This window comes from Crassostrea angulata, chromosome 10 (assembly GCF_025612915.1).
Source record: "Crassostrea angulata isolate pt1a10 chromosome 10, ASM2561291v2, whole genome shotgun sequence".
In the NCBI taxonomy this organism is placed as follows: Eukaryota; Metazoa; Mollusca; class Bivalvia; order Ostreida; family Ostreidae; genus Magallana; species Magallana angulata.
Genome location: NC_069120.1, coordinates 29,551,493 through 29,576,244, shown reverse-complemented (window position 1 = coordinate 29,576,244; position 24,752 = coordinate 29,551,493). Strand labels below are relative to the sequence as shown.

The window sequence follows — 24,752 nt, the reverse complement described above, 5'->3', positions numbered from 1 at the left end:
TCTCTTTTAAGTAAAGTGCGCAAATAACCATTTAGCTTTACTCATTACGTCATATTTGGTTAATGGACTGACAACTCACCAAGTTTCAAGACGAAATATAAGAAAAGTATAGAAAACCTTGCGGTTTCACTTCAGATTAACTTGTAACTTTTTATATAGCCTATAGAGAATCGGAGAAATGGCCAGTCCACGAACAAAGAGAGTTTTGAAAGACATTCGTCTCAAAGACGACAATAACGTAAGTTCTTGGACGATTTTTATAAAAAGTAGAATATGGATACCATCTAGGCGAAGACCGGTGGATACAATAATAAAACCACAATTGACAAAAGTATGTTATTCCTGGCCCAGTTGAAGAATACGTGTAGGTTTCAATATAAAGTCAGGGACACCAATCTTTAAAAAAATTTCTCAAACATCAAATCAGCTGTTGTATTTCAAAGGATAGTTGAATGAAAATGAAAGATTTCGTATTATCATATATACATTTTATATGGAATACATAATAATTAGGCTTCGCCAGCACTGATTTAAAGATATGATAAATAACCAAGTAAATAGTAAGCCTGGTGGTACCACCACACTGTCTAGCTGATGCATACCAATTCCAATAATACTGTTATCAAATTAAATATAATCGACCGAGAGAGAGAAAAGAGGGCGATGGAGAGTGCAAAGTTGCGAAGGTGAAGCTAGGAGCAATAGTAGTAGAAACACTTTAACGAAGAATCTGAGGATTGGAATAATTTTAACCACGTATAATATCCATATAACATTGTATTTCAAACAACTGAAAGTATATCATGTTCCATATAAAATGAAAGTTTAATAGCTAAGGAAGAAAACATATAGAGTTGAGCCAAAAAATAATCTTTGGACTTTTTTCACTTAATTAAGTCAAATGCTCAACCACTGAGTTTTATGTCACAAGATGTTGTCTCAGGAATAGCGTCAAAAAAATATTTGTTCATTTTATAAATAACCAAACTATTCTTATTTTAGAAATGCTTTGAATGCGGTGCACACAATCCTCAGTGGGTCAGCGTTAGCTATGGAATATGGATTTGTCTAGAATGCTCAGGAAAACACAGAGGATTAGGTGTACATTTAAGGTAACTGAAAACCCCCCCACAAAAACACTGTGGATATTCATCATGTTTGTTATTGCTTGCCTGTTTCTTGTTATGAAAATTATCATAGTCAATCTATAAGATATGAAGATGTCAATGGGATCAGTCAACTTAAACAATGCATATTAATAAGTCAGTTCTTGAATGGAAATATAATTTATATCTATTTTTTGCCTAAAGTTCTAAATAAATGCGTGTATGTGATGTTGTTGTGTAAGCTTTGCACAGTATCTAGTATTTCTCCATTAAATTCCAATGTTTTTCCTTTAGTTTTGTAAGATCTGTTTCTATGGACAAATGGAAAGACTCTGAATTAGAGAAAATGAAGGCGGGAGGAAACAGAAAAGCACTGGAGTTCTTTCAGTCACAGTCAGACTTTTCTGATGGAATGTCCATTCAGGATAAATACAACTCAAAAGCTGCGGCATTATTACGAGACAAGGTATGAAATGTGAAGGTGAATTGTTCATGTATATTTGTTTCCTATCATATCACAGGTTCTATGGTATCACGGTAATTCTGTTCACGTATAGTAGCACGCGCTGAAATTGACATTTGAGGTCTGGATATTTTTAGACATAGTAAACAGAGGCACGCTGAACATCAATGAGGTATATAATAGAGGAAACTCACAATAACATTAGTTTCTGGAAATATTTCTGTATTGATAGATTTTTCTACAAAATGATTTAACTACCACGATATCAAAGGACTGGCTCATACATACTTGGCAGCAGTTCTAATTTACTTTAAATTTTTTAAAATTTAGCATTTTTTTGCATCCTGGGTTTAGGTAGATATTCAGCACATGTACCTGTTCCAAGGTTTTAATATACAATGTACCACTAATGTGTCATCTGATGAATCTACTGCATTTTAGTTTGTGTTATGCACACAGTTTGTCTTTAAAACGTGAAATGCTTGTAACTTCTACGGGTTTAAGGTGGAATAACACATAATCACAAAATGGCTGACCTCTGATTGAAAGGACATTTTGGTTTTTTTAAAGAATTAAGTCAATGGCAACATGTAACTTATCGGTACTCTATAGGCGAGTGGATAAAGTGTCAGGCTTGTAATCTGTACATCTTGAGTTCAAATCCCAGCGCGGCTTTTTATAGTTACTTACTGAATTGAATTTTTTAGATATTCATTTTTTATCCCTAAACTGCAATTTTTTTGCTTAATATTTGACATGTGTACAGTTTATTTATCATTATATCTTTCATAATCAAAAAAATTACTGTTAATTTGAGTGATTTTTTTCCAGATTTGGTATTCCACCTAAACCATATTTATTTTTATGTTGCACAAGATTGAATCTTTATAAGTAAATCTACATATACTCCATTTATTATGGTCATACAAGTATTCAACCCTTAAGTGTTGCAGAGAACATGTTATACATTGTACATCTATACACATATTTTAGCCAGTAAATAAAATATTTTATACATATATTTCGTGCTTGTTCATTTATACATTGACAGATTCATGTGAAGTTTTTTTTAACACGTTTACAAATGTATAAACAAAATTTTTATGAGCTTTATTGCAAGAGAGAGTTACCAATTAAGTTTTGTATTGCTCAGATAACAACAGAGGCAGAGGGAAAATCCTGGAGTATATCCACCTCCTCAGCAAAAGACTACGTAGCATTCAAACCCCGCAGTACCTTGCCAAAGTCATCCAGTTATTCAAAACCCCACTCCAATGGCTACAGCAATTTCGGTGCAGACGACAGCTACCAAGATAACTATCAGGATGCAGAGTTCTACAAAAGGTGAGTCATATTTTATAAACAAGGAAAAAGAGTCACTCAGAAACTTTCTATGTTTAAATTTCCAAAGGAATTTTTTTCAATTTACAGATGTAATTAAATTTTACTTTTGTGTTTCCTTAATTTTGAAATCATTTTTACATTTTTCAGTTGAAATTGTCTAAAACTTATAAGAAAAGATTCTTTACTTTGAATTTTTTTGTTTTAACAGTGATGATTTCAAAAAGAAGAGGGATGATTTCTTTGATCGACAACAAAGGGAAAATGCCAATAGACCCGAGTAAGAAATTAAAGTTGTCTTTCTTTCATCTATAAACTTTTCAACTGTGGATGATACCGCACATGTATTAATTTACCTTCACAAAAAAGTCATTCAAATTCCTGTATTGTGTGAAACTAAATCCACCATCCCTTGTCTTTACAGCGATCTGCCACCCAGTCAAGGGGGGAAATATGTAGGATTTGGGAGTTCCCCTGCTCCCCAGTCAAAGAACGATGATTTCTTTGACACGACTCTATCATCTCTATCATCTGTAAGTAAATATTCTATTTTCTTATCAAATTTATAGTCGCCTAAATAAATCTACGAGAAAAAGTTCAGATTTGTTAGATGTCTACACTGAAGAAACAAATCCTACCTTGATCTTTAACAATGACTTAGAAATATCCATGTATTTTAACTCCTGTTTTAACATTGATGATTGACAAGGTTCAGTTATAAGTTGACAGGCAAATATGCTGCTGTATGCTTCTGACTTAAGGATCAAGAGATTCCCATTATCGAGTCATGAATATGATAGTTACATGTTTTGATACCAGAATGTTAATGTTATTGATTGCTTAGATTTTTTTCCAGATGACCAAACTTAATCCATTAAATCTCAATGTAATGAATACCATATATCTGTAAATGCATATATAGTAAGATAAAGGTAAAGTACATGTAGATGTGTTGTATGTTCTAGGGCTGGTCATCGTTTACAATTGGAGCCACAAAATTTGCCTCAGTTGCGTCTGAAAAGGTATGTTTATAATACTTAAGATTTATTTTTCATTCCGCTGTTTCATTTGTTCATATCCAAATCAGGTGTCTGAGAAGTTAATTACACTTCTCTAACTGTTTTTTAAACAATGATATGAGGTATACTGATAACTTTTATGATTCATGACATTACTAGAAAGTAAGTAAGAAAAATGTCAATTATTATTATTGTCAATCAGAACATTTAAAAAAAAACAGAATAGCCAGTTCTCTCATATAAGTGAAGTTAACTATGGTAGCTACAACATTTTTGGAAGTCGGATCATCAGCTTGTGATATTTTGATTTTCATGTACCGTTTATATAGGCTACTAGTACATGTAATTTGATTTCTAAACATGACTTGCAATTTGGTTGACCAAGAGAATTAAGTTATCGCTTATATGTTCTGTTATTAACTTTTTTACCATTGTCATAATGACTTGCACAAAAATCCAATCAATCTGCATGCTGTTATGTTTATACACTTTTTTCAGAGTTTTAAGCATGCTAAGTCGTATGATAAAAAATTGAATTTTGAGGAATTAAATGAAATTCAAACATGTGAAAACTTGTTTTGAAAGTAAAAGTAAAACTGGAGTGAAGTTTTTTTTTGTACATCACTTCTTTTAAATGTGAGTATCAAACTAGAATCGTTCTGCAATTGATGAGCCAATTGCAAAACTGTGATGTCCATATTACCATCAACTGGAAGGTTCTTGGTTCAAATCTAACTTTGGATAAGTCTCTGAGTTAAAAAGTGTGTGAATATCAATTATGTTTCAGTGTGTGTATGGTAGAACCATTTTAACAAGGCCTTGGACTTTCAGTAGGATGTAACTGTCTACCGGTATTTCTTGTTAAAACAAGTTAAAATGATGCTGGTTTCAAGCGAAACATACAGCATTAGCTCAAAAGCCACACAAATCTTGTTGATTTCAAAGAGCCACGACTGAGTGGCCTAGAATGCAATAGACAGGCCTACATCACATTGCTGTTTGACACAACTACCCAAAGTCAAAGCTTCTGTTCAATTTTTTTCTATTTCCTGAACATATTAACAATTCTAAATTTCTAATAAATGTGATGTCTTTGAAAATATTAAAGCTATAAATGGGTTTGGTTAATGATTCTTTTTTATTGAAAATTTTTTTTTACTTGCATTAAAGTTTAAGGACTCATTTCAGCTCAGCAAAAACAAATTGGGTAAACCGTTCCTTTTTGAGAGTCTTTGACTCATTTAGTTTTTACAAGCTTTCCTGTAGTATGAGACATTCAAAAGCTGTCCTGAGGCAATACAGTAAAAAAAAAAAAAATAAAAAACTGTCAAATAATGCAGCAGCATGAGTTTATTACTTGATTGTGTGGTTTACCCATTGCACCAAGTTTTGTATGATATGCAGATTAAATACAATATGTTATCTTGGAAAAGTTATCATGGAAATGTTAATTTTTTGTCACCTTTGTTGGATTAAGGAAGTATGGGACTCACGATTTTGAATCTACCGCGCAACTCTGAATGACGTAAACCAATTCGCGGTCGTTAAATCTGTTTGTTCAATTCTAAGGTTTTAAACAATATAATTTATAGTGGAAAGGGTTTTATAGGTTTTGTAAATAATAAATCGTGAATATAAATGATAATAAGAGTTAATTTAACCCAAAATTCTTTTTTTACGACATAAATATCGGTTCAGTTTTTGGCAATGCGGAGGAAACGATTTGATTTTGAACGCTGAGAAGACCAATCGCCACATAAAGGTTGCTAAAGCTCAGAAAAGGGATAGTGTAGTGCGAACGTGGACGCTCTATTGGGCAGATCAATCACATATTTTGATATTACAGCTGAAAAATTCTCATCGGAGATGGAGGAAGATGACTCGACGCCAGCAAAAGCGATATGTCCAGGTTTGACTTACATTCATTGATAGAGTAAAAGTATTTGTAATCTCAGCAGGATTAAGTTCGTCGAGACTGAAAGTTTTTGATAGACGTTTTTTCAGATTTTCAGTTTCGGCGAATCTTGCTGAGACTAGAGTAAAAGTAAAATTTGTATGGACATCATTAATTTTTTCTTGTATAAATGCTATGGCGTTGTAATGCACAAGCGCAAGCATTGATATGTAAGATACCTATGCCTATCAAAGTAAGCATCGTACATATTCGTTAGTAAAGCCCCAAGCACCTGAGATGTAATTTCATAATAAAAAAAATAATTATAATTATTTATACAAGTCTTTGACAGTATGCCACTATGGTTCAATACACATATCAGAACACAGTAGAATTCTTTATGTCTCTCATTTAAATAGTTAAACTTAATTCTAACATATATCAGAATGTGTATCATGTCGTCACATGTTTCAGATAATCAGATGTTTCCAGTAGTCGATTTTCAATGCATGGTTCAAAATGATGTCATACCACACATATGAAATCTCCTGTCGTCTCTATGCATATTCATTAGTCAAATTATCTGGCATTCAATTTATATTTATACTCTATCCCAAGTTTTTGCTTCCACTTCTTTTCGCTTGATACTTCGATAATCATAAATACCTTTGAGTTCAAACTACGTTCATCCACTATTATAAAAAATGTCCAGATTATATGTTTTGAAACGCCCCCTCTACCTCTTCGGGTTTCAATACACATCCCAAAATAAAAAGTCTGCTGAGATTTTGCATTTGCATTGCATCAGCCATAAATAAGCCCGGATGATAACTTTGAAAAATTGTGCGAGGTGTTCGGAGTACTTCCGAATGGAGAAAAGATGTACCGTAAACATTTCCCATTATAAATCTCTGTAAGAAATTTGTTTTTGTTCCAGTGAACTTTTATGAGTGAAAAATGATAATTTGTCAATTAAGATATCCTGTATATTTTCCCTTTTATCGACTTCAACAGCATTTCTTTCACATGTATGTGTATTTTTATTAAAAATAATCAAAAAGTGATGGAAGCAGTAACTCGGGACAGACTATAAGCTACAAGTTGAGACTGCAAATGATGATGACTTTGATTTTGTATCAGTAATTTCTGATGCTATATATGAGTGAGGTTAAAAATGATTTAGTTTTGATAGAAATTGTAAACTGACAGCCATTATGTGTGGGGTTAAGAGTTAGACTATTGGAAACCCATGACGTCTGGAGATGTATTTTAAAATAGAAAGACAGATTGAACACTTTCTGTAATGATATACACTATGGTATACACATTAACTCATAATTTACATATTGACAGCAAAATAAATTTCAAATAGGTGTGAAATAGATGTCAAGTACAATGTCAACCTCAGATGGTATCTTTTTTTCCCGTTAAAACACCTGTACAGTGTCTGGAGCTTTTATGTGACTTTCAGTCTTTCACAATAATGCTCCCTCAAAAATTACTTTTCACAGCCCCATGCCCTTCTCCATGTTGAAATATTTGCATTTATCTGATTGGAGAACATGTAATTTAAAAGTAAAGTTTCAGAAGTCATTGTCTTATATTAACTATTCCTCTCTTAGTAAATATTATTATGTTTGTTAAATCTGAGTTAACCTTAGAGTCTGTTTATGCCTTTATAATATCAAGTACACATGCATATATTTTTTTTACTGATCAACTTTGCAACCAACTGGTGTTCCATTTAAAATTCTCTCATGGTGCAAAAATTCCTGATTATGTAACTTAATATTACAGATGTTGACCATGAAGAAGTTGTCCAAATGTCTGATTGTGGTTGGAGACAGTGGAGGAGTTTGGTGGAATTAGGGATGTAAGCAGATACGCATTTAAGAGAGCCCGATGGTCGAGGCCATTTTTAGACTGTATTGATCTTCTAATGAAGAAGAGCTATACATAGAAATATGCTGGTTGGCAGAATAGATAGAGAGAGTGAAGTCATGACGGTTTATCAGGTATTTGATAAATTACTAGTACATAAACTACTGGGTAATTTCGTTTGGTACAGTGTATCACTGTGATTGGTTTAAATTTTCATGGATTTCAAGGGTATACTCTTTCATATCAACAAATTAAAGCCCCCATACAGTAAGGTAAAAGTTAATATATTTTGACTGAATCCTTAGTCCCAGAGATTATCACTGTGCAATATATTTTTTGTCATTTATTTTATTCTTTTTAATACTCCTAGCATGAGTGTGCCAATTGAAAGTCTTTCATTCATTTAAAACGTTTGTTTATTATATCAGTAAATTCTAAATTATATAATTTTTGAATGCCATGGAAATCGAACCACATGTAGTTGAATAAACCCTGAATTGTCCGAGGCCTAGTCTTTGTGAACCATAAATTGTACATCCTAAGAAATCCTTGTGTTTGAATGTCACAACAGTTTTTAGATATTTCTTTATGTATAAGTATTTAAGTTGATGCTATACCCCATCTTTCAGGTTATTCATCTATGATCGGGACATTTTCTGGAAAATAGAAAACTTTTCAACAAGATCGAAATCCTGTCGCACATGTACTTTGTCTTTCAATTCCAAATCAACACCTCCTCCACATGATTGCATTATCAACTGGAACGGAAAGTTCTATGAAGGCCATGGAGAGTGACATGATAGAAGAGATGGTCAAGGATGTGAATGATGGGTCTATTTGTATAAAGACAATAGTTGGTGATGAAGATAGCACAATGATTTCAAAACTTCGGACAAACATTGACACAAATATTGGTAAAACATTGGATGCTTATCATGTGAAGGAAATCTTAAGGAACCATCTATATTGTGAAAAAATAACACACAACTTTAACTTTCAAAGTCATACAGTATCTCAAAAGATGTTTATACTACATCTTTGCCCAAATAAAAAGCAGATGTTGCAAGGATAAGCCAAGGATGTGCTCTTGTCTGCTTCAATATTTATGTTAGATATATAATAAAATTGTTGATAGCGTTCGTTCTGGAGCGGTAATTGTCAGCTTCATTAGTTATGCTAGATTGGTAATACATGTAACAATGTTGAAAGGGCTTTTGATTTGGGTGCATTATTTGTATAAGTTTGTTGATCTATTACATTGTACATATACATGTGAGGAGTTAAATGTCCAGTATAAACTTGATTAGTTTTAAAAAAAAATCATACCATAATATATGGTTGTAACAGTAATGGATGTTGTTCTGCCAAAATAGCTTAAAATTATATTCGGCATTTGTACTGTGCATTTTGTACATGATGTAATGCTGATTTCAATCTTTTTTTATGTTTCAGAGTTGAAAAAAATAATTATAATACATGTAGCAAATCATAAATTAAATATTTATTTGTTTATACCTACTAGAATTATTTTGTTCCTACCTGGTATAGTGTTATAAGGTGCAAATGGTTTAAAAATTTGTATTTCAGCAGAGGAATTTCAAGTTAAGCAGAGGAAATTTGAGATTTAAATGAATAATTTTTTACTTTTTTGTTGAATTTTATAAAGTACCAGCATTGTAGTAAAGATATTATTAATTGACTCAATGTTTATTGAACAAAAAGTTGGTATTGATTATTTTATCTACACTAGAATAGTGATCAAGTGAAAATGGCGCGAAATTGTAAAAACAGACCAGAGTAAATTCAGATTGCAATATCTTTTTATCTAAGTCATTGACATATGAGTTTCTCCTTTTCCAGTGAAAGCATAACATTTGTATATTTCGTTTAAGTTCAAAAATAAAACTTCCAATTATATCAAAACAGATTTTTTGACCATTTTGCATTGAAGGTCAACACAAAAAGCAACAAATTTAAACCATGCAGAGGAAATTCGGTCGCACATTGTATGATACTGAGGAGGCTTTCAGAATTTTTTTTCTAATAAATTGTTCTTCTGTCAATGTATTATAAATACCATATAAGAAAAATGAAATAAAATTACTATAAACGATGTAGCATTGCTTCATTTCTGTTGTAAGTGGTGTATTTTGATGAACGGAAGTATTTCCAACAAGGGTATGTTTGGATACCGTTACCATGGAAACAAACATATTAACCTATCAAAAAATTGTTATATTTTGTTAGAAAAAATGCAATGCTATTTGTTGAACCAATTTTTAAAAAATTTTAATTACTTTGGTGTCAGTCCCATACTCCCTTAACGAAGAAAATGATTTTGATTTGATAGTATTGATCAAATTTACACAGCCTGAAGATATCTTTAAATTAGATCTTTATTTTACTTAGGTAGCATGTGGAACGTATGGCCCATTATTATTTTTTTTTATGGGGAAGGGGTCTAATTGTGTAAGAAAGGTTCAAATCCATATAATGTTCTACCAGGAAATCTGTACATATCTATCGACAACTACTTTAGCGAAGTTTATAAATAAGACCAAAAACATCAACCTTGTATTGGTGGCAGTGTTGAAAAGTAAAATTAAATCGGTTTTTTGTATTATCATCTAAATTAAAACAGAGGTTTGATTTTGTTGAGTTAAAGGTAAAAATTTGATTTTTTCTTGAAAATTAAGTATCAGGGTTGTCTCTAAAAATTAAAGTAGAAGGAGGAAATGAAAAAGTAGCAGGGGGTCTTGGGGTCTTGCTTATAGCTACATTGTGTTTGAAATGCAATAAAAGACGGGTAATTAAGGCAATATAGGTGGGGGAATTCCCCACCTCCCCGGTCTTATAAACATGCAACCTTGAGTATGCTTCATCTCATCCTACAATAGATGTTTGTTGAGTGCTATTTGTAGATGGGTCCATGTACATAATCAATCAATAAAAATCATCACTTAATTGTCCATCCAATGTTTGATTTGAATGCTTTAGCGTAAAACATTGAAAGGCATGAATTTATTATGTACAGTGTATATATACAGCTGATATCTATTTGATGATTTTTTTGGTAATCTCTTTTTCTTGCTTTTATATTTTCATACCGATACTTACCTAGTATTCAGTTGTGGCAAAAGTCATTGGTGTTAAGGTCATTAGTTCAAAGGTCGATGAGTTTGATTCTGTTCAAAGTTAAAGGAAGTAGTAAGGTTGGAAGCCTTCAGAAATTTACCACTTTTCTGAATGCTAAAAAATAAAACAATGATATGCAGAAGAAGCTTATTCTTTTCATGCAATTTCTGCTTAATGCCAGCCGATACAGCCAAACAACAAAAACATCTATTAAGTCAAGCTTTCTGAATCAATATGACAATGTGCGTCATATATATTTCTATTGAATTTGTAATGAAACCGTATTCATGAGAGCTAGATGTTTTAATTAGCGGTTTATGAAATGAGCAGATCTGCATGCTGTTTTAATCACTATGAAATGTGTTTCATTTGTTTGTAAATGTGTCAATTTAATGTTTCGGTATCCTTTCTGATAATTTTCTTGTGCACAAGCCCCCTTACATTTAAAAAAAAATGCAGTACTGAAAAAAAAATTAATAAACAAGGTGAAAGGGCATTATCTTATGAGTGAAAATGATCCCTTTGTCTTGATACCCAGAAAATGCAGTGTCGTTACTGTGAATTGGGGACCTTGTAATAGGCAGATCGCTTAATCACTGGATCTGAGGATAATGGCTATATTTGTATTGATTTTTGCGGCTGAGTCAGCCCCCCCTGAACTCTAGTGTTCAGACATGCGGCAGATGGTGCATTCGTAGTTATAAGGTATCCAGACCTTTCTTGCCTTGGTTAAATCAAAGTGAGGAAGAAAAATACTCTACATAAGAAATTCTTTTGGAAAAATCAAAGGTAAATGTTTTACAATGTGTTCTTGTATCCGTAGTTCATTCTGTGGGTTAACTGTCAAATACCTTCTTTTTTTTCATTAGAAGAAATGTGGTTTAATGAGATTTGTTAATAGTCCAGCTGGGATTAAAGACAGGTCATTCGTTTTAATTAGTGTTCATAAATGGGTCACTTTTAGATCTCATTGGTTTCCTTGGTGACTGGCAATATGTTATATTGTGGTTACAGGATCAAAGAAATTTTTATCTCAAGCTTAATTAATGGCTCTTTTTCTTACTTAAATGTAAATCAAAAGAGATTCACAATTTGTTTAGTACTAGTTTTATTTTGACATCGTCTTTGAAAACAGAAGTGGAACAAATAATGTACTGTACAGAGTATTCTTTTTTCAAAGGATTTTAATTGTAAAAAAGTATGCAATATGACTCTTTCCCTGCTAGGACTTCGCTGAATTCAAGAGCATAGTTATGAAAATAACAGATTTTTAAGATTACTTCAAAAAAGGATTGCAGCCTAATAATTTGATAAATTCACACTACAGTAAAACACGAAAAGGCTTGGCTTGTAATGAATTGACGTTTTCAGCAAAGTGATTTTTATTCCCCGTTACATTATTACATGTTGTAAACTTGAAGAATATAACGAATTACACTTATAAAGAAGATTCAATAATATTGTTGGAGGAGAGTTCATCAGACATTCTCTCGTCTTAACAGAATTATATATGCATAGCAGTTATTTTGGCATTTGAAATTCTTGGCAATTTTTCTCCATTTCAGACATTTTATGAGGTCATATTCCAGCAAAACCAATACTTTATTCGCAACTTGCAAAAGTTAACCAAATTTATGTACATTAATATATCAGTTTCACATGTACAGAATATTTAGTACCCGTATTTGCAGATGTACTAAGTACAAGCTGTATTTAATATTCAGTAAAATATGAAGTTTAGTAAAATCAAAAATAATTGTAAAACATCACACATTATGAGGATGTTCTCTTGAAATGAAATCATTTTAGTAAACACTTTGGTCTTGAAATATATTTTCGTAGCAACACAGAAATGTCACTGAGGTAATGTCTTTGTGCAAAGAGATGTGAATCATCGTCTCCTATTTTGAGAGCATGCAACGTAACTCTAAACCACATTAATTATATCGCTATACGATTTGATGTTGTATCAGCAAGCCCATCACAATACTCTTTGTCACCATTCAAAAGATTGATAGATGTGTTAGGTAAACATATTGATTTGTATGTTTTAAAAAAAAAGGCTGAGGTAAAGATAAAGAGAGAAGGATTTATGGATGTTGATTGCCTGTTTTCTATCCTGTTAAAGCAATATGAGCTGTATTTTTTAGAATTTTATTTTTTGCTGCAAAAACCTGCTAGTATGGTTAGTCTACATGGAACTTAAGATTTTATGATAGATAAGATTTGAAAAATATCATTAGTTTTTGTCAAAGGAAAGATTTCTCTTCTAAGGAATATATAGCAGATCAATTTTTGTACAGGACTACAAAAATTTCAATTTTGTTCCAATTAAGGCCTTTTCATAATGGCCTTAATGGCCTTTTCAATGAAAAAAAATGGCTAACAAAAATTCTAAAACAATGATATTTTTTGTCATTTTAGTAGAAAATAACATTTTTGCAAAAAAAAAATTCAGCATCGAAATTGCAGCACATATTACGTTAAGTATCCAAAGTGAAAATCATACATTTTACATTTGGATATCATTCATGCAGTAGGGTATCTATCTAAATTGTAAGATTTGTTTGTACTTTTTAAAATTAGATTTGTCTAAAGGAGTACAATATTCAATTGAATATTTGGACAGTGCTAAAAATTAGAGGTAAAGTATGATAAGACAGAAGAAAATCACCAAATTAGAAACAAGAAAGCAGAAAAAAAATAGCAATTGGTTTGAATATATTTTATTTTATATATATTATATAAATGGTTCAAACACAATTTCTTGCAACTTACTGGGTTCTCACACTATTATGATATGGTAAAATACAGTTTTATTTATATTCCTTATTTTATAAATTTAATGCATGTACTTACATGTAATTCGCAATTTTGATATTTAGTATCAAATTGCGTGAATATAAAATCATAACTGCTTGGGCTTTTGTTGTTATATCATACACTATAGATAAATGTGAGAGATAAATATCAAGGTAAAGTCATGAGAAGCAAAGCTTGCAGGGTATAAAATCAAGCTTTATTTATTTTTCTGATAGTTTTAAATTAAGTAAAACTACCTGGTATAATCAAAGTATTATGCTTACAATTTTATAATACAAGGATTTGTTACACAATAGCAGAATCAAGTACTGGCGTAAGATAAGGAATCTACTGTTCATAGTTCACACAAAATTAAAGTGAGATTTTAAATTAGCAAGGGCTGATTCTCATTATTTTACACAAATAGTAATTCGATCTTCACATTTGATTGCTAGAAATTTAGAACACTTTATCTCATACACAGTTATTAAAGTATGCAAAATGTCTGTTTGGGTTCAGATACAAATGAAATATGACAAATTGAAAAGTTAAAATCACCAGTAGCAAAGACTTTATATATGACAACAGCAGTTTATGATAAATTTATCCACCATTTTTAAAAATACATGTATAATATTTTAACACTCATGTACCGGTACTTTTATTCACATATCCAAATTGTTATCTTCTATACTCCATATTCATGCATGCAACTTTTTGTAAGAAATCATCAGAAAATGCCAAAGTTGATTTCAAAGTCATCATGTTCTAGTATTGGTTCTTAGCAGAATGATAAAACCAGACAAAAGTGCAACTGAAAATTGCTACACAGACAGACCTACAGGCTAATGCAGACAAAATAATTTGAAAGCCAATAGCAGACTTATGTAATTTGTAATTATTGTTGCTCTTGGAATTTCCCCTCCTAGTATCTGGACATTTTATTGGATTGCGAGCAGATCGTGGGAATTTAAAAAGCCGGCTAATTGAAGAGAGTACCAAACTATCCAAGACCTTAGAGAATTTGCTCCATGCATGTGATGCTACAACCGAGCTGAAAAAGAGAAATTTATGTCCACAAGCAATATTGTTAATTACTCTGTTCACAAGGCATTTTAGATATGTTGCTTGAATTGGGCTGTTCCTTTTTTGTTTTGATGATTAATTTCAAAGCCTCATCTAAGGATTGCCATGCCAGCAATATCTGATCAAGCTGTGGCATTGCATGGTGTGCACTAGATCGGAGACTATTTTCAGTGCCGATGTTGAGTTTTAATTAATGATGCTCAGTCGTTTCAGAATTTCCTGCTTAATTGCTCTGTATATTTGGTTTGGTAGGTACCATGCAGGTCATCATCAGTTCAAACCATATCAATAAACAGTACAACTTACTTCTAAGAATAGGCAGTAATTTGTGTTTATATGTCTAGTAAATAAGAATATAAGTGGGTTATATTAGATTTCATTGTAAGAGTTAATTGGTCTTAGTGGTTATCACATTTTCATGATATTTTATGGTTCTCAATCGTTTCAGCTCGTGACAGCTCTGAATTATCATAGATTCATGTTTCCGGCCCATACCCACTTATTGAATTTCAGATACATCTATTTTTGAAGCCATGAGTATATTTCACTAGAAGAAGCATGATGAATAGAACATTTGTGGGTTCTGAACATGAGAAAAATTGCATCTAAACCTCGGAATATTTTAAAAATTGCTTTCAAAATGATTCTACAGTACTGTACTGAATTTATTTGAGGTCATTGTGCAGCTAAGCTATTGTGAAAATACGAGACCATTGATTTTGTATCTTATGGGGGTTTTTTTTGTAATTCTCATGTTATCATTATTTCACAATTTTTTTACTCCATTAAAGCTCAAAAATCTTCCATAGAAAGTGCTAAACTTGAGTTCAAATATCTTTACTTATGGTGATCTTGTAACTGATTAAGTTAAGAATGATTAGTTGACTTTATCAACATCTTTTTTTTTAGGCCGCCAAAGCTGCTAGCGCTGCTTCAAAGAAGACAAAGGAGTTCGGACTAACAGTGAATGAATCAGTTATAAAGCCCACAAAAGAAAAGGTTTGTTTTTTTTTTCCTTCATTTTGTTTTTTTTTTTTTTTTGGAAAAGAGGGTTTGGGCCATCCTTAAAAAATGTTTGGTTGGCATTGCCACCTAGGGTTTTCTAGACCCAGGAGGGGGGGGGGAAGGAATTTTTTTTACATTTTTAAATTTGAAAAATAAAAATCTCCTTATAAAAACTAATAAAATTGATTTGTGGGGAGAGTATTTCAATGAGGCGAGAGGCAATTCAAAACAAGCAATTATTTTATTTTGGCATTGTGGATGGATGATACATGTATTAAATGTACCATAGAACTGTTTTTTATTTTTTTCATTATCTGTAGTTTGTCCATCTGTGATTGTTTCTACCACTCATATTAAATGATTCATTTAAAAACTACGGAACTTTTAATAAACAATAGCAAAATAATTTTTTGTTTATGGAGGATTAAATAAGAATGCAAATGATGGGAGTTTGTACATGTACCATATTTATTCTGCAACATTATCTATTATCTAGCAGCCTGTTTAAAATGCGGAAAGTGTTAATAAAAATGTACTGGGTATACATGTAAATATGGTGATGTTAATATATTATCTTGATTTTCAAACTGCGTTTTCTCTCCAACTGTTTAAAAATGTAGAAGTGTTATTTCACCAACAAACTTTTCTTAATGAAGATAATTTTGATTTTTTTTAAATATGTGGGCACTGATTATAATATAGGTAAAGGAAGGTAAAATTCTGGATGATGTCTCAACATCAATGTCCAGTTTCGCCAGCCGAGTAAGTACATGCATATCAATGAGCTGTGATACAGGCCAGTGTGTAAACTAAAGCAATGTCTCTGCAGTGCTGTTTTCTCGCTTCCAGGCCTAAATCCTGTCTCACATTTATTTTGCAGCCTGTAACATGTAACATTTCTACATGTAACACTGTTCACAGATATGCTAGAGAAAGCAATATCCCCCGCCTTCCACTAATTCAATATTAAAACCCTTTATATATATATTTATTGGATTTTTTGTTTGTTGTGATATGAAAATTCAAGAAAAAAGTGTATTACATTTTATAATTTAATATGGAAATGGTTGTTTCAGCAGAAATATTGGTAACAATTTACCTGTCTAACATTCCCTCCCACTCCCCCCCCCCCCCCCCCCCCCCTCCCCCCAAAAAAAGCAATTGATGAATGAGGGTTTCAAATCCTATTACATCCAAGATCTTATTTTATAAGCATATTATCTGATAAATGTGCTCTTTTTTTCATTTTTTCTGCTAAAAAAAGACCATCTACAATATACCTCACAGCCTTTCAAAAGTTGAGATTGACACAACAGATCTATTTTTAGTTCTGTATTTAAATTGACAAAATTAGCACAGTAATTGTACATTAGATATCATTTCAAACAGAAATAAATAAAACATATAAATTTATCATAAGTTGTGTTTCATTTGAAATCATTTCAGTTTCATTGGGGAAAAATTATGTAAATTGCAGTTTTGTGGTACTTACAAAGAGTTTACAAAAATATTTTTCTCGTAAAATTTTTCAGAATCTCGGGGAGTTTTAAGGCATTTGGAATATATACTCATTTCAATGCACAATTAATACTTGTGTATAATACATATTGCTTTTTGATCAGTCTGTTGAATTTGCTAAGTTTGTAAAAAAAAAAAAAAAAAAAAAAAAAAAAAAAAAAAAAAAAAAATCTAATATTTTATATTATGTAGTATGGCACTGTATGGGTATATAGTTATATCGGATTTATATGACATGATATTAAAAAAAAATCTTTATGCGACTTAAGATGTTCACCAGATAATATTTAAATTATATAAACATGTACTGTTCTCAGCATGTAATCAAATAATGTTACACTTGTAAATTGTTGCTTCAATGGCCAGATTTTTATGGGCAATTCATTATGCAGATGTAGAACGGGTTTTATTACACTCAAATGTGATGCAGTCATTATGCATACATGTTTTATCATGTTATATATTCATGACTCATAGGTTATTTGGATTGAATTGTTTGCTACTCAACGTAATTGATATTACAATTTCTTCATCCTATATTATATATAACCACACTCTGCTTTGCCAGCTAGCAGACACCTGAATATTTCTGGATCAATTATTCCTTTAATGTACCATATGTTATTTTGTTTATTTGTAAAAATCATGTAATTATATATAAAGGCCTGGCAATGGTCATGATTTTTTTCTTCTTCAATTTTTACTTTTCCATTTTTAATGTTAATGATACTTAACTAAGATCCGACCAATAGTCAGTCAAGTTTGTTTTAGTCAGATGTCAGTTTTAGGCTGGCTACAGTTAGTTAAGCTTTGTAAATACTAACATTGGAAAAGTCAAATTTGAAAAAAAGTGTAACCATGTTATATATAAATAATTTTTCACTTAATTTTGGTGGGAGTTGATTTTGTAATGCATTCATTTAAGACAAAAGTTATATAACTAGTATGATTTTCAGTCTGAAAAAGCCTTCTCAGCTAATGAAGACTTTTATTACCAAACAGGATGCTTGTGGGAACGTAAATTTTGTTTTACCGGTATTGATTTTTCATGGACAAGTATTAATGAACTAGGGTCTTCCCTAAGGATGAGGTTGAAAACATTACGAGTGATGCAAGTTAATGACATGTGATTAGTTTATACTGTGTTTTACAGTTGGCTTGGCCAAAATAGAAGTCAACTTAAATTATACTCCGTAATACTGATGGACTAACTTGTTTTTTATACTAGGTGAAAGAAGGTACTTTGATCAACGACGTCGGAACCTCCATGAGCGGGTTTGCAGCCAAGGTTTGTGTTCATGATAATTTCAAAAATAAACGGCATGTTAATTTTAAAAAGTTCAATAGGATATGAACTTGATTGGTCACATGATCAAATCCTGTGAAATCTGAAGGGTTTCTCAGAGGATTTGATCACATACCAGCTAAGTTCATATCCAGGTGAACTTCTTAACATGCTGTTTATTACTTATATTCATGCTTGAAAAAATTATTAATTGTAAATACAATCACATGTAATTTTTCATCTTAAGCACACAGGGTGGTTTTTTAATGCACTGCAAATTTTTGTCATTAAAAAAGAAAGCATTATAAATTGAAGAAATTATGGAGTCCCTACAAAAATATTCATTAAAGTATTTTTACAGCAATGTAATACAAGTACATCATGATAGAAAAATTTGTTACAATAATGTTTTTTCCTTGAAAATGTTATATTTCGGTCCCTATCTTTCTTACCTACATATAATGTTAAAAAATTTAATATTTGAAGTTTATCATGTTAATAAATGTTAATTTTGATTTTGTTCTAGATCAGTTCAAAAGGATGGACCAACTTTTCCTTGTGGGGTGACTCTAAGTCCCCAACAGGGGGCCCAGGGGAGAAGTCTTCACTCCTGTTAGACAAGTCATCAAACAGCAGGTGATTTTAGTAATTCAGATAGTAAAATAAATGAATACTGTCAATTAAGGTGGTATGGGACACTTCCATGTTGTGACATATTGTTTATAGAAATAAACAATAAAATTAAGTGCAGTTATATAAGTAGTTTCTTTCCCAATATTGTCATCTAACAGGGTAGTGCAGTGATTTGAAGGATATACTACGAATCTGTAAGTCATGAGTTCAAATCCCACTGTGGGTTTTACAATTTTTACCTTTCTAAATATTTTTAAAAGCTATTTTTTGGTTAGATATTGTAAAATTTGAAAATTCTAAACCAGTGAAAGTAATCCACTTATAATGGACTTTAATCCACATTAATATCGACAGATGTCCCATACCACCTTAATTAACAGATTCCTTTTCCTGAAAGACTTTGTACTACTGAGGTTTCAGTATTGTGAACATAATATGTAATCTGGAAGCTTTGCTTTGTGAACAATTTGCAATGAAAATTTGTATTCAAATGATTTAAAATATTCTTGTATTGGTGTTTTATTTATTGAAATTTTCTTTAATCTGAACAATTTTGTTGACATTTAATGTGTTCTAATAAATCAAAGCTCCATTGTGATTAACAATCATTAATTACTTAAAACGATGAGAAGACTGGGGGACATTTCTGTAGGATAATTAATTATTGCTACAAGATTAAGAAGACAAATAAGATAAAAAAATGAGCTGATAGTAATGAATATACAGTGTATATAAAACTATTTTGAATTTTATTTTGAAGTGATCCTAGTCAGAATAGTTTGCTGGACAATGAGGATGATTCCTGGGGAGGATGGGAAGAGACCGACTCTTATCAGAGCAAAAAGGAGGCTTCATCCCAAAGCAAAAAGAAGAACAAACCACAGAAACTTACCGAGGAAGACGAGTTTGAGGCGTGGCTGAATGATGACGCACCACTCCAGTCGTCCAAATCCAAATCAAAAAGCAAAGATGAATGGGATGACTGGGGCGAGGAAAAGACTGAGAAGAAGAGTAAGAAATCGGACAAAAGTGTGAAAAAATCAGGGGACAAATCGTCTTCTGGAGGGGATGGGTGGAGTGACGTGAATTGGGACTCAGACTTTGCCTCACCCCAGAAGCAGAAGCAGCCTCTGGTTGGGAATCTGTTGGACTTTGGTGAGGAGGAGGAGGAGGAGGAAACAAAGGGAACCTCCTCAGGGTGGGACAATGAGGTCTGGGCAGATGACGATGATGATGACAACTGGCAGAGTCTGGAAGAAAACTCCAAGCTGAAATGATCAAGGTTGTTGGTTAGGAGTTATACCATTTCTATGTGCCAGTATTTGTCATGATTTCTGTACAATCTCAGCATTGTATAAAGACCTGTTTTAAGAAAAAAATAAGTTAATATCACTCACTGCATGTTTATTTCAGCCTAGCTTTACTGGTTTTTTGATTAACCTTATTCTTGACTGTATACATATACATGTATGTATATGCACCATAAACAGCAATTGTGTGTACAAGTTTTATGACGTCAATATGTAAAGTTATTGCAGGTTCTAAAAAAGGAATAGAAAAAAAATGACTGGATTTAGAAATTGCTCAGATATGTAAATGTCAAGCATTATTTAATTTACTGTAAGTTTTAAATATGTTGATGAATGTGGCAATTGTAAGGTCATGTATTTATTTTGTTGTCCAAATAGGTGCAATTCTAGTCCAGTGGACACTGGAATAGGATGGCTAGATTGATTCATTATAAAGCTAGAAATAGTACAAGTTCATGTATTAATATAGAAAATTGTGCAATACTAAGTTAATGGTTAGGAAATTTGTTACACACAGAGCCCAATATTTAAATAGTGAGATGGGCAGAAGACCAAATCATCATCGCAGAATTTCTAACAATTACTGTAAAATCATAAAATTAACCAGTGACTCGATCTTCATATTTCCATGGAAACCCTCACACATATGTTTACTTCCTCACTGAACTATGAAAAACACAATCTCCATTTACTAATTATACATTATATTGACAAAAACATGTAAACAAAAAAATTAGCAATTCATAAAAAAAATGACCCCCTCGAAGTGAACAAGTTCACAGTATAAGGTTGTTACTTTCATTTTTGATTTTCATTCCTTTTCTGTATTATTAAAAACTTGTGCGTAGAAATACACCAATAATATCTTTGAACCTTTTTTGTATGTAAATAATAAGATGACTCAATTGAATGTCAAATGGATTTCATCTAAAATTGGTTATTAATCATATTTGTTAGATACGCTTTTAAGAGTGCTAAGTGAATTACGGACTGTATATGTTATTGTTTTTGCAAACAAATGATGCAGCTGGTTTGTGTCTAGTGATAGAATTGCTGTTACAAGTTAATGGCTACTATACTTTAAATTATTGTAGCTGGGTTTTTTTTTTAAACCCTTGGATGTTTTTGTCTGATTTCCTCAAAACATAGTATGATATGAAATACATGTCCATAATTATGTATGATTAATATCAGCATATTTACTCTCAATATACAAACTTGCAGCCTGATGAAGGTGATGTAACAAAAAAAAAAACATTGTCCTTTTTTTTTCAATGAGAAATTTGAAGGCAAACATGTTGATTTCTCTTAGTCTAAGAGTCTTAGAAATGGCTGATGCCTAGTAAATTAAATTCTTGTTGAAGGAATTTTTGAGTCAAACCCTCAAACTGCCAAAAACAAATTTTTGTTAATTGTTTTAATGTTTTTCATGCTTCTTTTATATTTTCATTTATGGTATGTGTTTTGGGGCATTAGAGGTTATTTTCTAAACTCTCCACAACTCTTAAAAGATAAATATGATACCATTTGACAATAAATTGTCCTAAATTTGTTGTACTGTTTTTGATTTTGATGTATAGATGAAAACTGCAAGTTGGCCATTTTAATATATTTCTAGTATTAAAGCAAGATTAAACAGTATTTGATTTGGTGCATTAATGAAAATAGTTGCTTACTTCAATAAACAGTAATGTAATGCATCAATCATAGTCACTGAGGAAAAATTGCCTTGATTAAAGATATTATTTGATTTACTTATGAAAAGTAAGTCACTGCATTGATTATACATGTATGAGGTTTTCTTATCATTATATTTTAAATCAGTAACATTCTGACCACTTCAAATAATGTGTAATGGCATATCCATGTACATGCAATGAGTCCTCTCAAATCTGATTTTAATGAACTTGGCTCTGTTATTTTTTTTAATTTCATTTGTACATAATAATGAAAATTTACCTGTACACTTATAAAAAATATAAATATAAAAAAGTTGTCAACCCTCTGTGCATTGAATTTCGACTGTGATATGATAAAAAAAAAAAAAAAGGAATCAAAACTATGATTGAAATGAATGCCTTTTTTGTTATCTTTCTGAGAGTTATCTCTCTTGTAAGAGGGTAAATAAATAAGCCTTAAAATATACTGGAATTTAAAGTTAAATCTTATTTTCAACACAGTTTTATCATGTATTGATGTCAAAAGAAGTTGGGTGCAGCTAGACTTCTTTAGTTTGCTGTCATTCTGACAAAAATGTTTTTAGCTTCGAACAGATCCAATGTACATGTGCTATGTATTTTTGCCACAAATGCATATTTTGTTGGAAAAAGATGGAATAAATGTTTTAAACTCATGATATTCGGTATTTTCTTTAGATGTATGAGATATATCCATTTCATATGCTTGATATCAGTTTTATTAAAAAAAAATAATAATAAATGACAAAGTGCACACATTTTGAGAACATATTTATAAAACAATTTACAGCTTATTGTGTGGTATCCCCTGTACCACTACAGGGGCATATTATCAATTCTGCTCTCTATGACATATATATATATAAATATATCAGGGAGCAGAGGGATAAGATGCCCCTGTGGTTCGACCCTGGTTAATTGATTAGTTATTACCAAAGTTTTATAAAAATGGCCTCATTATTAATTTTATATACTGTAGTTGAAGTCAGTAAGTGTAAATTTTGCCCCAAATATCTGCTATTGGACAATAGGCAATAACTGTAACAAAATGGGCCACATCACTCACCTGAATATTTTTTGTAATCTTGTTAATATATTTCTTCCATTTTTCTTTTAAAAATACATATTTAAATATGCCCGATTTTAATTGTGTAAATGGGGTGTAATTTTCTATCATATAAAGAAAGCTTTCCTTTGTACTGATGAGTGTTTACTCAAAGGCTTCTGGAGAAAATTTTTCCAATATATTTGTATGAGGAACTTGGCACCCCTCAAACAACTTTATTATTGCAATGTGAATTATAGTGTGATATTTTTAAAAGGGCAAAAGACTAATTTGAAAATTATGGATCTTAAACGTTAATGGACTGCAAATGAATTATCAGAAAAGTAACGAGCTATCAATCAGGCGAGCTAAATTATTCAACCAAAGTGTACCAAGACAGAAAAAAACCCAGATTTTTAAAAAATGTAAATATTGTTGAAATCCTCATGCATAAATTGTTTGTTCCCGCGAAATGATTACCCTGTCCTTAAGCCTACATCATCGTATCAAACTATTGAATCATTAAAGCCTTTCAGCGATTTTGGTGTTTATTACATTTCGGCTTTGATAGTTGTGCACGTCAGGCACATGGTGTCATTTTTCCACGCGCCTACCCTAAAAAAATCTCGACAAGAAAAAAAAGTTGATATGAAACAGTAGGATGAATATACTATAAATATTGGTTTTCATTTCAATTTATGTGAAAAAAGATCTCTGCTTGAAAAAGTTGCCCCCATACTTCCTATTCAGTATCATCTTATATCTTTGGTCAGAACAGGTATGCGAAAATACATGTTTTTGCCTTGTTTTTGGAGTATTTTCTTCTTGCATTTGAAGTAAGGTTTCCGGTAAAGCCATGGTCTTCCTTTTATGTACAATAATCAAGGGTTTTTACACCCTATTTTAAAAAAAGAAATTTTCGTTATTATTTGACAAACGACCAGATCCATACCCAGTGCGTTAGATTTTACAAAAATAGGTTTGCTATCACACCCCTAGTCTTAAAAACTAACGCGCTGCACTGTACCCTAGCGTTATACATGTACGTCAATCTCATGACAATTAATTTCCACAGCGTCCACTGCTGGTAAGATAGAATTATATTTGTAGGAGTTATCTGTCTTTTTAGGGTGAGATTGTGCCTTGAATATTCCTAACCAATGATGTTGCTTAATAAAATGATATACACTGTATCAAGAACATTAAAACAGAAAAATCCCAAATTGACTTTAATAACAACAGCAAAAACACAATTGTACTATGAAATCCGTAATAAATTATTGTCAGTATGGTTTTAAAAAGTAAGAGTTCTGACTGTTGTGTGCAGACTGTCTATTAATTTAAAAGATTCTGGATTAAGAAAGAGCTTAATTTATGATAAAAAAAGAAAAATAAAATTGTCCTATCACGAATAGCATAAAACTAAAATACTTTTTGGGACTCTATCCTGATGAAAGCCAGTTAAGCATTACTAAATATCAAATGTCTTCATGGATTCATGATAAAACTTAATTTAGAATAAAATTCTACAC

General features: G+C 31.5%; 1 protein-coding gene and 1 long non-coding RNA gene across 3 annotated transcripts; both read left to right on the top strand.

Annotated features, from left to right (window-relative positions):
* The first annotated feature begins 59 nt into the window (after positions 1-59).
* LOC128165718 (ADP-ribosylation factor GTPase-activating protein 1-like) lies at positions 60-22,832 on the top strand. 2 transcript variants are annotated; one of them, XM_052830510.1, is made up of 12 exons: positions 60-238; positions 1,003-1,112; positions 1,401-1,572; positions 2,723-2,913; positions 3,122-3,190; positions 3,335-3,443; positions 3,876-3,932; positions 15,637-15,726; positions 16,435-16,494; positions 18,479-18,538; positions 19,062-19,171; positions 19,929-22,832. In XM_052830510.1, the coding sequence occupies exons 1-12, from the start codon at positions 179-181 to the stop codon at positions 20,443-20,445; spliced, it is 1,605 nt and encodes a 534-aa protein (XP_052686470.1). In that variant the 5' UTR covers positions 60-178; the 3' UTR covers positions 20,446-22,832. The 2 variants fall into 2 exon arrangements, with proteins under 2 accessions (XP_052686470.1, XP_052686471.1); XM_052830511.1 differs by lacking the exon at positions 16,435-16,494.
* Positions 5,633-10,023, top strand: LOC128165719 (uncharacterized). The gene is made up of 3 exons (XR_008241085.1): positions 5,633-5,838; positions 7,621-7,838; positions 8,334-10,023. It is a non-coding gene; the product is annotated as an uncharacterized LOC128165719 (long non-coding RNA).
* Positions 22,833-24,752: the final 1,920 nt, after the last annotated feature.

What these genes read in the sequence shown, in the direction of transcription:
- LOC128165718 (XM_052830510.1), top strand. Translation starts at nt 179, where the DNA reads ATGGCCAGTCCACGAACAAAGAGAGTTTTGAAAGACATTCGTCTCAAA. An exon ending in GATGCAGAGTTCTACAAAAG is followed by an intron (nt 2,914 to 3,121) that starts GTGAGTCATATT and finishes TTGTTTTAACAG; the next exon opens with TGATGATTTCAAAAAGAAGA. An exon ending in TAAAGCCCACAAAAGAAAAG is followed by an intron (nt 15,727 to 16,434) that starts GTTTGTTTTTTT and finishes ATTATAATATAG; the next exon opens with GTAAAGGAAGGTAAAATTCT.